The 17775-nt window shown below is 36.4% G+C and overlaps 1 protein-coding gene across 3 annotated transcripts in view; it reads left to right on the forward strand.

Annotated features, from left to right (window-relative positions):
• The window catches only part of LOC127832548 (serine/threonine-protein kinase ATR-like), a 272751-nt gene that overhangs the window by 40925 nt on the left and 214051 nt on the right, over positions 1-17775 (forward strand). For all 3 annotated transcript variants that reach the window (XM_052358060.1, XM_052358059.1, XM_052358062.1), the window contains exon 9: positions 17446-17594. In XM_052358060.1, coding sequence (XP_052214020.1) covers positions 17446-17594 — 149 coding nt within the window. The remainder of the gene's footprint in view (positions 1-17445; positions 17595-17775) is intronic.

Here is a 17775-nt window from a genome sequence, read left to right on the forward strand (position 1 = left end):
ATATTAATACAAAATAAATGCTAATCTCTTTCTTAATGATATGGATGGAAAGTGAGCGGCATTTTAAAATTTATCAAAAGTCATACAGGGTATAAATCTGCAAAAAAATACCTGTTTCAGCATGGATGTCGCCATCTTGATCAGGGCTCCCGCTGCCATTTGCAATTGTCGCCAAATTGTGATAAGTGGCGAAAAAATCTTTCAATTTGCTAAAACAAGTGCCTATTAAAATCGAATAGATGTGCAGAAAGGCTGGTTAATATAGGAGTCTTTGTCATAAGGAGCCCCATTTACAGGTCATGCAAAAGTGAATGTTAAAATGGACAGTCAGGAGCCATTAAATCTCTTGAAATTGCTCATCGATGATGCCTTGGTTAATTGCCTTGTGCTATTTAACTATGCTTCTTCAAAGTTAAATGGCCCATTAAAACAACACTCAATAACCAGAACATGGGTAGAGATAATCCCTGCTGAAATTAAGGTTTTCCTGGCACTGGTAATACATATTGGGCAGGTCAGCTTTGGAATCTCTGCTGTTAAATGAGATTTAAATGAATTTTTTAGATAAAAACATATAGTTGGAATCATATACATAGTTGATGCAATGTCATATTGCTTTAAATTTACAAGGAAGTAAAAAGACATTGAACATTACTGGTTTAATAATACTTTCTATAAGTTAATTAAACCGTACAGTTGAACAAAGTCAAGATTTTTGAAGTACCATCATAATCTACAATCAATGTGAAATAAAAAAAATGTAGGAATTTTCTTATGTTTAAAAAAAATGAAATGCAGCCTGTTGAAATTGACCATACATTTCAGCCTCTATTATAGAAATAAATTCAGCAGTAATGAAGCATATCAGTAATTACATACATAGCAGGTTAAGGGTTAAATATATTTATTAAACTCAATTATATACATCAATAACACATCAACACTTATGTGTGTGTGTTTATATAAGGTTATTTTTTCCCTAAACTTCCAAATGTGTGTTGTTTCTTATAAATGATGATGGCCATGTGTAAATATGAGGTTTGGCGAATGACGCTTTAAAAACACAGCAATATATGAGCATTTAACATATTTAAAATGCGGTCTTTTATAATAATGCAGGTTTGTGGCATATCCTCCAATTACCTTGAGTCGAGCGGTTAAGGAAACAACTAAAATAATTTCTGAATTAATTCAAACAATCCCGCAATAAACGATGTACCTAAAAAGATTTATTTCATTCCCGTAAAATCCATGTTAAAAGTGTTTATTTACAGCGTGTTCAACCACACAAAGCCGATAGTTCCATTCACACCCGCAATGACATACACTACGCGCGTTGTTTACATTGAGTTGAGAGGTCACATCCGAAAAGCGAGAGTATTCGATTGCAATAGGCATGAAGTCAACAAAACTTCAAAAATTCAATTCACTGAACAAATTTAGAGTAACTGAAAGATTAATTTAACTTTTTTTTATAACTTCTATTTACCATTTAATAAGTTTCCGTTTTATCAGTCGATCTTCTTTTGAGCAACATTGACATGAAAAAGTGCTCAAGAATTGAAAAAAATAACAACGTTCACAATTTGTTCAAATAAAATTTCGGCATGTATGTTACTATTAAAAGATTTGATAAAAATTATCATCCAATCGGGACAGGGTAAACCCACTGAACATGTGAATATCGGCATGTCACCTATTTTCGCGATGTGCCCGCACAGATTGTTCCATGCAACATTTTCTGGGAATCGTGAAAGAGTAAAAGAATTTTCTTTAAAATAAATCAAATACATGAAATTATGAGTTGAATTTTGCGCAGTGGTCTGCAATTTATGTGCAAGTTTAATGAAGAGTACCGAAAAAAAATGCACGCAATAGGCATAAATTTGGATTATTTCAGTTGAAGTAAGATTTATAAATGCAATTAAACTTTTTTTTTCTTTATTTCAGTCGTGTCTATAATTATTTTCAAGGGTAGCTATGTTAGTAAAACAAAATACTCGGAGCGCATGCGTGTGACGTCATCACGAGAGCCGCGTTTTCAATGTTAATAAAGTGATCGACTTTGGGTCATGCTCGACTCAAGGTAATTGGAGGATATATAAGAAGTACAGTGTAAGTTTATTGTATCATGACAGACCACAGATTAAAACTAGATATTTAATTAAGGACAAGTGTAGTATCATGTTTTAATAATAAAACAAAGAATACATGGATTGTTATGCATTGAAGACTATTTAAGAATGGTTACAAAATGACTTTTTTTTTTGTTTGGCGAGAGGAAATTTTAACGGAGCAAGAGCCCTGTTCATCGTCACATGATTACCCCCTTTTAGTGTATTGGTGTTTTATATTGCTGTTAACAATTACTTGTAATGTATAAAATACACAAAGCTTTCTGCACTTTTAATTAACAGTTTTTATGCCCCTGGATCGAATGATCCGGGGTATATTGTTTTTTGCCTGTCTGTCTGTCATTGTATGTGTCTGTCATTGTATGTGTCTGTCATTGTATATGTCACAAAACTTTTAACACCTTGGTCATAACTTTTGCAATATCGATGATAGCAACTTGATATTTGGCATCCATGTGTATCTCATGGAGGTGCACATTTTGAGTGGTGAAAGGTCAAGGTCACCCTTCAAGGTCAAAGGTCAAAAAATAATTAAAAAATTCAAAGTGGCGCATTAGGGGGCATTGTGTTTCTGACAAATACATCTCTTGTTTACATTGTTATTAAATTGGTATTTTATTGTATTTAGAATTGTGAATGTCATAATAATAATTTAATTACATTAAACTCTATAAAAGGGATTGCTATTGTTCAGTTAATGAAGAACAAGGTCCTGTAAAGTCTAGTGAAGGTCAGTAAATTTTAAAAGCTATCTGGATCTCATTAACAGTTAGAATTTTTTGTCTTTCGCATGGGTTGGATGTTGTTTGTGTATATGCTATTCATATGGAATAGATGTCCACTTAATATGGGTAATGTATTGAACTTAATTAATGTGTATCTTTGAGAGAAAGGTTGCTGCAGTAGCGATCACTGTCGGGTTTCCTTTAATTATGGTGCAGAATTGTATGCATATATTTGTTGTTCTTTTAGTCACTGAACAGTTGAAGGTACTTCTCACCCAAATGTGTACCCTGTCCACTGATGAGACCATGAAACCTTGCATGATTTAATATCTTACAGGGTCAAAATCATATAATACACTATATACCTTACCCAGTGCAGTGTTTTTTTAGCTCCACTGGCCAGAGGCCAGCGGGGCTTATGTCATGGTCCTGTGTCCGTCGTGTGTGTGTGAGTGCGTCCGTGCGTGCGTTAACTTTTTCTTTAAACATCTCCTAAACTACTGGTCCAATTCTGATGAAATTTCTCAGGAATGTTCCTGGGGTGAACCTCTTTCAAATTTGTTCAAATTATGCCCCTGGGGTCAAATTTGACCCTGCCCCGGGGGGTCAAAAAATGGAAAATTTGCTTATATAAGGCCTATTTTGTGAAAACTTAAAAAATCTTCTCGTCCATAATCATTGGGCCTAGGGCTACCAAATTTGGTAGGAAGTGACATCTTATAGTCCTCTACCAAGTTTCTTCAAATTATGCCCCTGGGGTCAAATTTGACCCTGCCCTGGGGGGTCAGAAATTTGAAAATTTGCTTATATAAGGCCTATTTTGTGAAAACTTTAAAAATCTTCTCGTCCATAACCATTGGGTCTCCGGCTACAAAATTTGGTATGTAGTGACATCTTATAGTCCTCTACCAAGTTTCTTCAAATTATGCCCCTGGGGTCAAATTTGACCCTGCCCCGGGGGGTCAAACAATTGAAAATTTGCTTATATAAGGCCTATTTTGTGAAAACTTTAAAAATCTTCTCATCCATAACCATTGGGCCTAGGGCTACCAAATGTGGTATGTAGTGACATCTTATAGTCCTCTACCAAGTTTCTTCAAATTGTGCCCCTGGGTTCTAATTTGACCCTGCCCCAGGGGGTCAAACAATTGAAAATTTGCTTACATAAGGCCTATTTTGTGCAAACTTTAAAAATCTTCTTGTCCATAACCGTATGGCATAGGACTTCCAAATTTGGTATGTAATGACATCTAATAGTCCTCTACCAAGTTTGTTCAAATTAAGCCCCTTAAATCAAATTTGATCGTTTCCCAGGGGTCACAAAATTGAACATATGCTTATATTGGGCCCATTTTGTGCAAACTTTAAAAATCTATTTGTCCATAACCATTGGGCCTATTTCTACCAAATTCGGTATTTAGTGACATCTAATAGTTTTCAACATAGTTTGTTCAAATTATGCCCCTGGGGACAAATTTGACCCTGCCCTGGGGGTCAAAAAATGAACATATGCTTAAATAAGGCCTATTTTGTGCAAACTTTAAAATCTTCTTGTTCATAATTATAGAGCCTAGGGCTACTAAATTTGGTGTGTAGTGATATCTAATAGTCCTCTACCAGATTTGTTCAAATTATTCCCCTGGGCTCAAATTTGACCCTGCCCCGAGGGTCACAAAACTGAACATATGACGTTTACCAGGGGAGATTACTGCGGCCTGTGTCTGTGACCAACAACAACAACAACAACAGCATCTTGTGAACATGAGATAAAACGCTGTCATTTAGTGCCATTTTAGATCAGATGGTGACTGCTTACAAAGGAATTGAAGTAAGAAAAAGTGTTATGAATGTTTTTCTTATAAACTGAAAAAAGTTGGGTTTTATTTAAATATGTTGAAAGTGAACATATAAAAATTTGGATGACATTTTAATTTCATGTCTTTTTTGTTGTGTTTGAACCAGATTAATATTATCTTATTGATTTTTAAAACACAACTTCCATGAACATAATTATTTAAAGAAAAGTCAATATATGATACTGCATGGTAAACTCAAACTTTGTATCCAAGAGAAGGTGTTGGAATTAATGAAGTGCAATGTTCTTAACTATCGTATATGCTGCTTTTTAATAACTAATGATTCATTGTTTCATTTGTGAATCGTGACTCATGAATTGTGGATATGATTGTCATTTGCTCAATGATCCATAGATCTATATATTTATGACCATTTTATAATTTTCTTAAAATAAGTTATGAATTGATCTTAGAAGTCAAATGTATTACTTAATTATATACATTTATAAATATAAAGAAATAATCTTTAGATGATCATAATAGTCTCAGGCCTGTTAGTCTTAGGGATGTGTGGGTTGTTAATTATATTTTGAGATAATTCTTTACAAAGAAAGATGCTACAATTGTATTTGTTATAAATGTGTGAAAGGCTCTAAGAAGGAACCAGAGATTATTAACCCTTTACCAAACACTAACAGGATTTTACGGGTTTGTAGCTGACAACTCTCGAAATAATTGTGATAAAAGGAGAAATTGCTCAAGATGAGCAATTTCTCCTTTTATCACAATTATTTCTACCCTACCTGATCATTTCCTTCATATTCAATTACAATTTAATTGTAGTCTGCAACCTCTTTCAAATTGGGAAAGTCCAAAATGTGTCGTTTGGTAAAGGGTTAAGGCATTTTGATTCCTATGGGTCTTGTCAATCTGTTTCAAATCAAATGCGTAGATTTGATCTTCAGCATCTAAAAATATGTGAAATAGAAAGAACAAGCAAAGGACCTGTGCAACAATTCCCGGGCTTTTTAGTCTGTTTAGTTAACACAGTAGTAACTTTTGCCATATATAAAAAAGCTCACCCTTCCAACTTTTAAGCGCCCAGTGGGACGAGGGATAGAAAGAGAAAGTCACATGCTTGAGTACATTTCAACCCATGCGCATTGCACGTTTTTTTTGCATAAAAAAAACAGTGGAGCGATACAGGGCCATTATGGCCCTCTTGTTTCATTCAAAATCGGGTCCGGTAACCGGACCCATTCCCAATGGAAAAAAGTATATATTTTTCCCAAATGGGAGCTAAAAATTCCCAATGGAAGGTTTCAACAATTTTTTTTTATCTTTTTTATATCTCAATATTTTGTTCATCTCCCATCCATATAAGATCAACCTTAGTAAATATAATACTGGACACACTTGTATCCTCAGTTTTTAAGCATTTGTTGGCAAAACAACAACAACACTAATTTCCCAATTTTAGTCAAAACACCGTGAATTTTTCCCAATCCAAAGGGACCCGGCCCCATTCCCAAAATGGTGAAAAAAAACACTGCAGTGTAAGGTGCAGGTTAAGGTAAAATCACATCATGTCTATTTCAATGTTTCGACTTCAGGTATTCAATGAAACTTCACTTATGCGTTCGGTTTTGTAAGGTCACTGACCAAGTTCCATAACTCTTAGCTGCAATTTAGCATAATTATTCCCAGGTTTGTTCATAGAAAATTCTAGTTAAGATTTGTTTGCAACCAATCCCTGAAAAAGGCAACCAAAATCCGCAGGACAGGAGGTCTTTTGGTAAGAATACATTAAAGCGCTGAAGGCACTGAAGTTGTTCGCTATTGCATACAATCATGTCATTTAAGACGCAACTCATTTTTAGCTCATCTATTTTGTGAAAAAAAAAATGAGCTATTGTCATCACCTTGGCGTCGGCATCGGCGTCCGGTTAAGTTTTGAGTTTAGGTCCACTTTTCTCATAAAGTATCAATGCTATTGCATTCAAACTTGGTACACTTACTGACTATCATGAGGGGACTGGGCAGGCAAAGTAAGATAACTCTGGCTTGCATTTTTACAGAATTATGTGCCCTTTTTATACATAGAAAATTGAACATTTTGGTTAAGTTTTGTGTTTAGGTCCATTTTATTCCTTAAGTATCAATGCTATTGCTTTCATACTTGCAACACTTACTGACTATCATAAGGGGACGGTGCAGGCAAAGTTATGTAACTCTGACTGGCATTTTGACAGAATTATGTGCCCTTTTTATACTTAGAAAATTAAAAATTTGGTTAAGTTTTGTGTTTAGGTCCACTTTTTATGTCCCCCACTATAGTAGTGGGGGAAATATTGTTTTTGCCCTGTCTGTTGGTCTGTTGGTTGGTCTGTTGGTTTGCGCCAACTTTAATATTTGCAATAACTTTTGCAATATTGAAGAAAGCAACTTGATATTTGGCATGCATATGTATCTCATGGAGCTGCACATTTTGAGTGGTGAAAGGTCAAGGTCATCCTTCAAGGTCAAAGGTCAAATATATGGGTCAAAATCGCTCATTTAATGTACACTTTTGCAATATTTCAATATTCAAGATAGCAACTTGATATTTCGGCATGCATGTGTATCTCATGGAGCTGCACATTTTGAGTGGTGAAAGGTCAAGGTCAAGGTCATCCTTCAAGGTCAGAGGTCAAATATATGTAGCCAAAATCGCTCATTTTATGAGTACTTTTGCAATATTGAAGATATAGCAACTTGATATTTGGCATGCATGTGTATCTCATTGAGCTGCACATTTTGAGTGGTGAAAGGTCAAGGTCAAGGTCATCCTTCAAGGTCAAATATATGGGTCAAAATTGCTCATGTAATGTCACTTCTGCAATATTGAAGCTAGCAATTTTATATTTGACATGCATGTGTATCTCATGGAGCTGCACATTTTGAGTGGTGAAGGGTCAAGGTCATCCTTTAAGGTCAAACGTCATATTTGGGGACATAGTGTTTCACAAACACATCTTGTTTCCTAAAGTATCAAAGCTATTGCTTTCATACATGCAACACTTACTAACTATTGTAAGGGGACTGTGCAGGCAAAGTTATGTAACTCTGACTGGCATTTTGACGGAATTATGGGCCCTTTATACTTGAAAATTTGGTTAAGTTTTGTGTTTTGGTCCACTTTACCCCTAAAGTATCATAGATATTGCTTTCATACTTGGAACACTCGCAAACTATCATAAGGGGACAGTTAAGGACAAGTTGCATAACTCTGGTTGTCATTTTTACGGAATTATGGCCCTTTTTTGACTTAGTAACTTTGAATATATGGTTACATTTTGTGTTTAGATCCTTTTTACTTCTAAAGTATCAAGGCTATTGCTTTTTAACTTCAAATACTTTCATGCTATCATGAGGGTACTGTACCTGGCAAGTTGAATTTTACCTTGACCTTTGAATGACCTTTACTCTCAAGGTCAAATTATTAAATTTTGCTAAAATTGCCATAACTTCTTTATTTATGATTAGATTCCATTGATACTTTGACAAAACAACTCTTACCTGACATACCGCAATAGACTCCACCCAAACCATCCCCCACGCCCCCCTAAATCCCCCCCCCAAAATCCCCCCTCAACCCCCCCCCTCCCCCCCCCGATTATATTTTTTTAAATATTAAAGATCATCTAATAAATGACCACCTCACCCTCACACTATACTCCCCCAACCCCCACCCCAAAAAATTATTATCATGCCCCCAGTAGGGTGGCATATAGCAGTTGAACTGTCCGTCAGTATATTCAGTCAGTCTGTCCGTCCGTCCGAAAAAAACTTAAACATTGGCCATAACTTTTCACTTTTGAAGATAGCAATTTGATATTTGGCATGCATGTGTATCTCATGGAGTTGCACATTTTGAGTGGTGAAAGGTCAAGGTCATCCTTCAAGGTCATTTGTCAAATTTATGGTGTCTGTCTGTCCGAAAACTTTAACATTGGCCATAACTTTTTCGATATTGAAGATAGCAACTTGATATTTGGCATGCATGTGTATCTTATGGAGCTTAATATTTTTAGTGGTGAAAGGTGAAGGTCAAGGTCATCCATCAAGGTCAAATGTCAAATATATGGCGTCTGTCTGTCTGAAAACTTTAACATTGGCCATAACTTTTTTAATATTGAAGATAGCAACTTGATATTTGGCATGCATGTGTATCTCATGAAGCTGCACATTTTGAGTGGTGGAAGGTCATCCTTCAAGGTCGAAATTTTTATGTCCCCCACTATAGTAGTGGGGGACATATTGTTTTTGCCCTGTCTGTCTGTTGGTCCGTTGGTCTGTCTGTCTGTTTGCGCCAACTTTAACATTTTGCAATAACTTTTGCTATATTGAAGATAGCAACGTCATATTTGGCATGCATATGTATCTCATGAAGCTGCACATTTTGAGTGGTTAAAGGTCAAGGTCATCCTTCAAGGTCAGAGGTCAAATATATGTGGCCAAAATCGCTAATTTTATGAATACTTTTGCAATATTGAAGATAGCAACTTGATATTTGGCATGCATGTGTATCTCATGGACCTGCACATTTTGAGTGGTGAAAGCTCAAGGTCAAGGTCATCCTTCAAGGTCGGAGGTCAAATATATGTGGCCCAAATCGCTTATTTTATAAATACTTTTGCAATATTGAAGATAGCAACTTGATATTTGGCATGCATGTGCATCTCATGGATCTGCACATTTTGAGTGGTGAAAGGTCAAGGTCAAGGTCATCCTTCAAGGTCAGAGGTCAAATATATGTGGCCCAAATCGCTTATTTTATGAATTCTTTTGCAATATTGAACATAGCAACTTGATATTTGGCATGCATGTGTATCTCATGGAGCTGCACATTTTGAGTGGTTTAAGGTCAATGTCAAGGTCATCCTTCACAAGGTCAAGGTCATCCTTCAAGGTCAAACATCATATAGGGGGACATTGTGTTTCACAAACGCATCTTGTTTTTTTTTAATTCAAAGCGGTGGTCTCATGAAGCTGCACATTTTGAGTGGTGGAAGTTCAAGGTCAAGGTCATCCTTCAAGGTCAAAGGTAAAAAAATACATTCAAAGCGGCGTTCTCATGAAGCTGCACATTTTGAGTGGTGGAAGTTCAAGGTCATTCTTAAAGGTCAAGGTCATCCTTCAATGTCAAAGGTAAAAAAAAAAATAATAATAATTTAAGCGGCGTTATCATGAAGCTGCACATTTTGAGTGGTGGAAGTTGAAGGTCAAGGTCATCCTTCAAGGTCAAGGTCATCCTTCAAGGTCAAAGGTAATTTTTTTTTTTTTTAATTCAAAGCGGCGTTATTATGAAGCTGCACATTTGAGAAGTGGAAGTTCAAGGTCAAGGTCATCCTTCAAGGTCAAAAATAAAAATTCAAAGCAGTGTTCTCATGAAGCTGCACATTTTGAGTGGTGGAAGTTCAAGGTCAAGGTCATTCTTCAAGGTCAAAGGTAAAAAAAAAATTGAAAATTTCAAAGCGGCGTTCTCATTAAGCTGCACATTTTGAGTGGTGGAAGTTCAAGGTCAAGGTCATTCTTCAAGGTCAAGGTCATCCTTCAAGGTCAAAGGTAAAAAAATAATAATTTCAAAGCAGCGTTATCATGAAGCTGCACATTTTGAGTGGTGGAAGTTGAAGGTCAAGGTCATCCTTCAAGGCAAAAGTCCACAAAAAAAGTTCAAAGCGGCGTTTTCATAAAGCTGCACATTTTGAGTGTTGGAAGGTCAAGGTCATCATTCAAGATCAAAGGTAATTTTTTTTTTTATTCAAAGCTGCGCAATAGGGGGTATGGTGTTTCTGACAAACACATCTCTTGTTTTTTTTCAAACATGGTTAAAAAACACAAATATTTATTTTTATGCCCCCCTTCGAAGAAGAGGGGGTATATTGCTTTGCACATGTCGGTTGGTCGGTCCTGTCGGTCGGTCCGTCCACCAGGTGGTTTCCGGATGATAACTCAAGAACGCTTAGGCCTAGGATCATGAAACTTCAAAGGTACATTGATCATGACTCGCAGATGACCCCTATTGATTTTGAGGTCACTAGGTCAAAGGTCAAGGTCACTGTGACCCGAAATAGTAAAATGGTTTCCGGATGATAATTCAAGAACGCTTATGCCTAGGATCATGAAACTTGAAAGGTAGATTGATCATGACTCGCAGATGACCCGTATTGATTTTCAGGTCACTAGGTCAAAGGTCAAGGTCACGGTGACCCGAAATAGTGAAATGGTTTCCGGATGATAACTCAAGAACGCTTATGCCTAGGATCATGAAACTTGATAGGTAGATTGACCATGACTCGCAGATGACCCCTATTGATTTTGAGGTCACTAGGTCAAAGGTCAAGGTCACAGTGACCCGAAATATTAAAATGGTTTCCGGATGATAACTCAAGACAATTATGCCTAGGATCATGAAACTTGATAGGTAGATTGATCATGACTTGCAGATGACCCCTATTGATTTTCAGGTCACAAGGTCAAAGGTCAAGGTCACGGTGACCCGAAATATTAAAATGGTTTCCGGATGATAATTCAAGAACGCTTATGCCTAGGATCATGAAACTTGATAGGTAGTTTGATCATGACTGGCAGATGACCCCTATTGATTTTCAGGTCACTAGGTCAAAGGTCAAGGTCACGGTGACCCGAAATAGTAAAATGGTTTCCGGATGATAACTCAAGAACGCTTATGCCTAGGATCATGAAACTTGATAGGTAGATTGACCACGACTCGCAGATGACCCCTATTGATTTTGAGGTCACTAGGTCAAAGGTCAAGGTCACGGTGACCCGAAATATTAAAATGGTTTCCGGATGATAACTTAAGACAATTATGCCTAGGATCATGAAACTTGATAGGTAGATTGATCATGACTTGCAGATGACCCCTATTGATTTTCAGGTCACAAGGTCAAAGGTCAAGGTCACGGTGACCCGAAATATTAAAATGGTTTCCGGATGATAATTCAAGAACGCTTATGCCTAGGATTATGAAACTTGATAGGTAGTTTGATCATGACTGGCAGATGACACCTATTGATTTTCAGATCACTAGGTCAAAGGTCAAGGTCACGGTGACCCGAAATAGTAAAATGGTTTCCGGATGATTACTCAAGAACGCTTATGCCTAGGATCATGAAACTTCACAGGTACATTGATCATGACTGGCAGATGACCCCTATTGATTTTCAGGTCACTAGGTCAAAGGTCAAGGTCACAATGACAAAACAACATATTTACAAAATGGCTGTCACTACAACTGAGAGCCCATATGGGGGGCATGCATGTTTTACAAACAGCCCTTGTTTATTTTTATTATTTTATTTTTGAAATACAGTCCAACCATCCCACCCAAGAATCCCCCCCCCCCATTATTTTTTTTGCATTTTTGGACGATAATGTAATAAATGACCACATCCCCACACTATACACCCCTCTCCACTCCACCCCTCCCTCCTTTGTGATTGAAATTGAGATAGGTCCCTACACCTTTAAAAAGAAAAATAGATGAGCGGTCTGCACCCGCAAGGCGGTGCTCTTGTTAAAAATTAATCGCAAGTTTGAAATCAACACAATCCATTCAAATTTATAAAGAGTGTGTCTTAACGCACGGGTCGAGATTTGTGTGCACTTTTTATCATCCTATTTATTTTATCGAAATAACTTAGACAAAATAACAACAACATGGCCCTTTTTTGACGTTCAGAAAGCATAGTAAGTATGATGAAAATGGTGATGAGAACTGCATATAAAGACAATTTGCAATCACCATCATATTAAATTAATATTGTTTGAATATCGAAAACCTATTTTACTAAGAATATAATTTCATTATGGAAATTTCCTGTACAAAAATTTAGATTTGTTACACCATATACACATTCAAAATATACAATAACACAATTGATGAAAATAAATAGAAAATAAATCTGCGAGCAATACTTTTAACTCACGAATTAGGTAGTCATAAAGACAGCCTTGTTGACCTGTACTTTGTTATCCCCCACCAGAGGCGGAGGGATATTGTTTTGACGTTGTCCGTCCGTCCGGCATTTTTATGTCTGGAGCCATATCTTGGAAGTGCTTTGGCGGATTTCATTGAAACTTCGTAAGAGTATATATATGCATAAGAGGATGATGCAGGCCAAATGGCATTGTACACCATCGGTTAAAAACAGAGTTATGGCCCTTTGTATCTTGTAAAAATGCTTTTTACTATAGGCACTTTTGTGTCCAGAGCCATATCTTGGAAGTGCTTTGGCGGATTTCATTGAAACTTGGTATGAGTATATATATGCATAAGAGGATGATGCACGCCAAATGGCATTGTATACCATCTGTTAAAAACAGAGTTATGGGCCTTTGTATCTTGAAAAAATGCTTTTTACTATAGGCACTTTTGTGTCCGGAGCCATATCTTGGAAGTGCTTTGGCAGATTTCATTGAAACTTGGTACGAGTATATATCCCGCGCCAGAGGCGGAGGGATATTGTTTTGGCGCTGTCCGTCCGGCTGTCCGTCACTTTTGTGTCCGGAGCCATATCTTGGAAGTGCTTTTGCGGATTTCATTGAAACTTGGTATGAGTATATATATTGATAATAGAATGATGCACGCCAAATGGCATTGTACACCATCTGATAATAACAGAGTTATGACCCTTTGTATCTTCAAAAAAATGCTTTTTAAGTGTCAAATATAACACTTTTGTGTCCAGAAGTATATAGGCGGGGGATATCAATTCAACGAATTTGCTTGTTGTTTATGCATTACTTGTTACCCTAGCAGTTCACTCAGTGTCAACAACTCTGACCTAAACATGGGTATAGAGCACTAATGGGCTTTTTGGCATAGCTGTTTTACCCAGCTTTTCACCTTAAATGACTTTTACATAGCGCCTGCAAACCTGCATAAATATATTAGAATATTTCATAGGCTGATTCGAGATAAAACCTCTGAATTGTAAATTGCAAACTTTATTTTAAAGTAGGCATTTATGCCGACTACCTTTTAAAAAGATATTTCTTGTTATATTTAGTTGTTTTTATGCCCCCCTACGAAGAAGAGGGGGTATATTGCTTTGCTCATGTCGGTCGGTCGGTCTGTCCGTCCACCAGGTGGTTGTCATACGATAACTCAAGAACGCTTGGGCCTAGGATCATGAAACTTCATAGGTACATTGATCATGACTCGCAGATGACCCCTATTGATTTTGAGGTCACTAGGTCAAAGGTCAAGGTCACAGTGACTAGAAATAGTAAAATGGTTTTTTGAATGATAATTTAAGAATGCATACGCGGCCAACAGGGCACACTCTGAACAATATTACTGAAGCAACTGGTCTGTAATCCTAATTCCAATGAAACGTCATCCTTTTAGTAAAATACAGTGGATCAGTAAAAATATTATCAGAATATGAGATTTTTTGTATATTTTGTATATTAAATATTGTGTTAATGTTTAATTTTGTTAATTAATATAAATATAATGCAGGACAGGGGAGGTAATACACTACAGGGGAAACAAATGCAATAAGTTTAAATTTATTGTTACAGATTTGCCTCCCTTGTAATATATTTAAATTTTACCAAATGTAAGGCTAACTGCATTTTTGTAATGCATACTACTACTACTACTACTACTACTACTACTACTACTACTACTGCTACTACTGCTGCTGCTGCTGCTGCTGCTGCTGCTACTACTACTACTTCTACTTCTACTACTACTACTACTACTACTACTACTACTACTACTACTACTACTACTTCTTCTGCCACCACCACTGCCACCGCCACAACCGCCTACTACTACTACTCTACTACTACTACTACTACTACTACTACTACTACTACTACTACTACTACTACTACTACTACTACTACTACTACTTCTACTACTGCTCTACTACTACTACTACTACTACTACTACTACTACTACTACTACTACTATACTACTACTACTACTACTACTACTACTACTACTACTACTACTACTACTACTACTACAGCTACTTCTACTACTACTACTACTACTACTACTACTACTACTGCTACTACTATTTCTTCTGCTACCACCACCACCACCTACTACTACTACTACTCTATTACTACTACTACTACTACTACTACTACTACTACTACTACTACTACTACTACTACTACTACTACTACTATTTCTTCTGCCACCACCACCACCACCCGCCACAACCGCCACCACCACCACCACCACCACCACCACCACCACCCACAGTGACAAAAAACGTATTCACACAATGGCTGCTACTACAACTTATAGCCCATATAGGGGGGCATGCATGTTTTACAAACAGCCCTTGTTTAGATTTGGTTTAAGGGATTATAAAGCATTTTTGTTGTTGTCTATAATATACCTGTGGTAATTGTTGAACTCATGTTCAACGTTTTATAAATTGAGAACTGTGAATGTAAACAAACTTAACCTTCTACTATTGAATTGTTAGCACCCGTGAATACAAAAGATTGCCGCTATCTGTTGAGAACAAAAGAATGTTTCCCAGAAACACCAATAGTTACATGCACTTTGAACGAGGTTACACAGCATCCCACTATACTTGTTTATCAGCATCTATTAATAGCCTCAGATGCAGTGGTTATCGTTCTTAGCGTAGTTAAGAGCAGACCAACTTGCAACGGGTAGTACTAACCGTAGTTGTTTGCAAGCAAACAACTAATAAGATCATTTGACTACAGTACTTGGGAATTTGTTTCGCTGAATAGCTCAACAAAAATAGAATAGTCTACCTCAAATGTCTTTGAAATGATAATTTTCACTTTAAATGTTGACAACTTCAAAGAATTGCGAAGGTTGCATGGTTCCCAACTATGAAAGCAAGGGTGCTTAAATGGTTGCTTTCAAATCATTCTATGTTATTGTAATTTGCCATATTTATGCAAAGTAAAAGTAAATCCTTCAGTCCATTTTTCTGACATGTAAATCATTTTGTTTTCATGTTATACCCAAAAATAATATTTTTGACTTCCAATTGTTACATGGCTCAAGAACAGCCAGTTTCAGAAATGATACTGGACCTCAGTCTTTTTTATCGGCATTGTCCGAAGGCAAACGTCTTACGCATGGGTTGGTGCAACTACTCCATATCTCTTATATTATATTTACTTCAGATATTGGAATAGAATTTTACATAAGTGTTCATGGTCTTTATGAACATTCACCGACCAAAACCTATATAACTGTGACCAGCTTTTGAGCAGGATTATGTCTCTTTTATTTCCTTATAAATTTCCAGTAAAGGTTTGTGTGAAAGTTGAAATTCAGGTTGAAGTTTGCATACAATAAGTACATATCTCTTTAACTTCTAGAGACATTAAATTTCACACTGTTGGGACCAGCATGCTTATGCCACTTATCAAACCCATAAATCTGACTTGATATTTAGCTTTCATACTTAGAAATGTCAGGTTAATGTTAGCGTTCAACAACAACTCCATATCTTTAAGTCTTATAAAGTTATTGAAATTAAACTTAAAATATGTCCAGTGTCATTATTAACAGTAACTGACCAAGAACTATAACTTTCATAAGCCTTTTAGCAGGAATATGCCCCCTTTTGTACCTATAACAGTCAGGTTAAGGTTTGCATGCACGTTGACATTTATGTGAAAGTTTGCTTGCAACAAGAACATATCTCTGTTACAACTACAGATCTTCGATACTTCACACATGTCTTCAGAACTATGCCCCTTATTGTACTTTTTGTACTAAGAAAATTCAGGGAACATGTCCTATCTGTAGCTGATATGCAGACCTAGCATTTAGTTGCATTTTTGGCATTCGGTCGTCATGGGCTTAAAAGAGATAAAAAGTTTGTACTCAAATACTTGAGACCAGTTGGAAATATTTAGCTGAAAGCTTGTTGGTAGGTAGGTTATGCAGGTAGGTTATAAGATGTTGAGATGGGGTATTGCATTGGCCATTGAATGAAGGACATTGTTAATAAAACAGAGAAAGTGTTTATAAGCAATTACTTTTCTTAGAATTGAGGTATTTTGCTGTAGTTTTGATTGTAGGTAGCTTACATGCAGACCTAGCAGGGGATTGCATTTGGTTTGAATTGGGTCAAGTTCAATGTAACCTCAAATAGAGCAATAGTTTTTGTCAAATAACTCAAGCTGGATTGGAGTTATTGTGCTGTAATTTTGTATTCAGATACCTAACATGCAAACCTTGCTTAGTACTTAATTATTTGGTTTATAATTGAAAATCTACTTTGTTTGCATGGTCTCATTTCTTGTTTTAATTAATTAATTTTTAGCTTCAAGTTTACATTATTTGCATGTTGCAAAATGGGTGTTATGCCATATGCGGTGAGCATTTGCATCAAACCAGCCTGCACATTTGCGCAGCAAGGAAACACCCTGTAAGCTATTAAATCATGCAAGGTTTCGTCGTCTCATCAGTTGAAAGGGTAGCTCTTGACAATACTGCAAAATTGCAGGTTGATCTTAAGCTAAGGCTTTTCGAATAACGTGGCTCCTATACTATATACCCACTACAGATATTCAACTTAAAATATGTTCATTATACTATCAGAGTGGAAGAATAGTCAAGCACGCTTTTTTGGGACAACCCTTTTTTGTTAGTTTGTATTTGTTAATTCTCCAATTGAAGGGTCTTACTTGTATATACAGGTAAGTAATGAATTTATGCTCCTTAGTCTTTATTATAAACAAGAGCATTTATTTTCCAGGAGAGTTTGCAACTGCTAGCAGTGTTAGTTAGGGATTGCAGATTAATGATGAAAGATTCTGAACTCTGTGACTACCTCCTTGACACTGTGCTCTCTGTAGTACAACTGCTGTGTACAGGACTACCCAGGGTGCATGATCTCAGTGACAGGTCAGAAGGAATAGCTGTTTATATGTACTATAAGGGTATTCAGGTGTCTCTTCTTAACTTACCTGTGTGTGATAAGTGCATTGTGCAAATGCAGTACTTAAAGGAAGTGTTACTTTGTAAAGTTTGTTTAAGAAAAAATAATAATTAATTATTAATTTAAATATGTAGATGATTTATAAAA

Source organism: Dreissena polymorpha, chromosome 5 (assembly GCF_020536995.1).
Source record: "Dreissena polymorpha isolate Duluth1 chromosome 5, UMN_Dpol_1.0, whole genome shotgun sequence".
Classification (NCBI taxonomy): Eukaryota; Metazoa; Mollusca; class Bivalvia; order Myida; family Dreissenidae; genus Dreissena; species Dreissena polymorpha.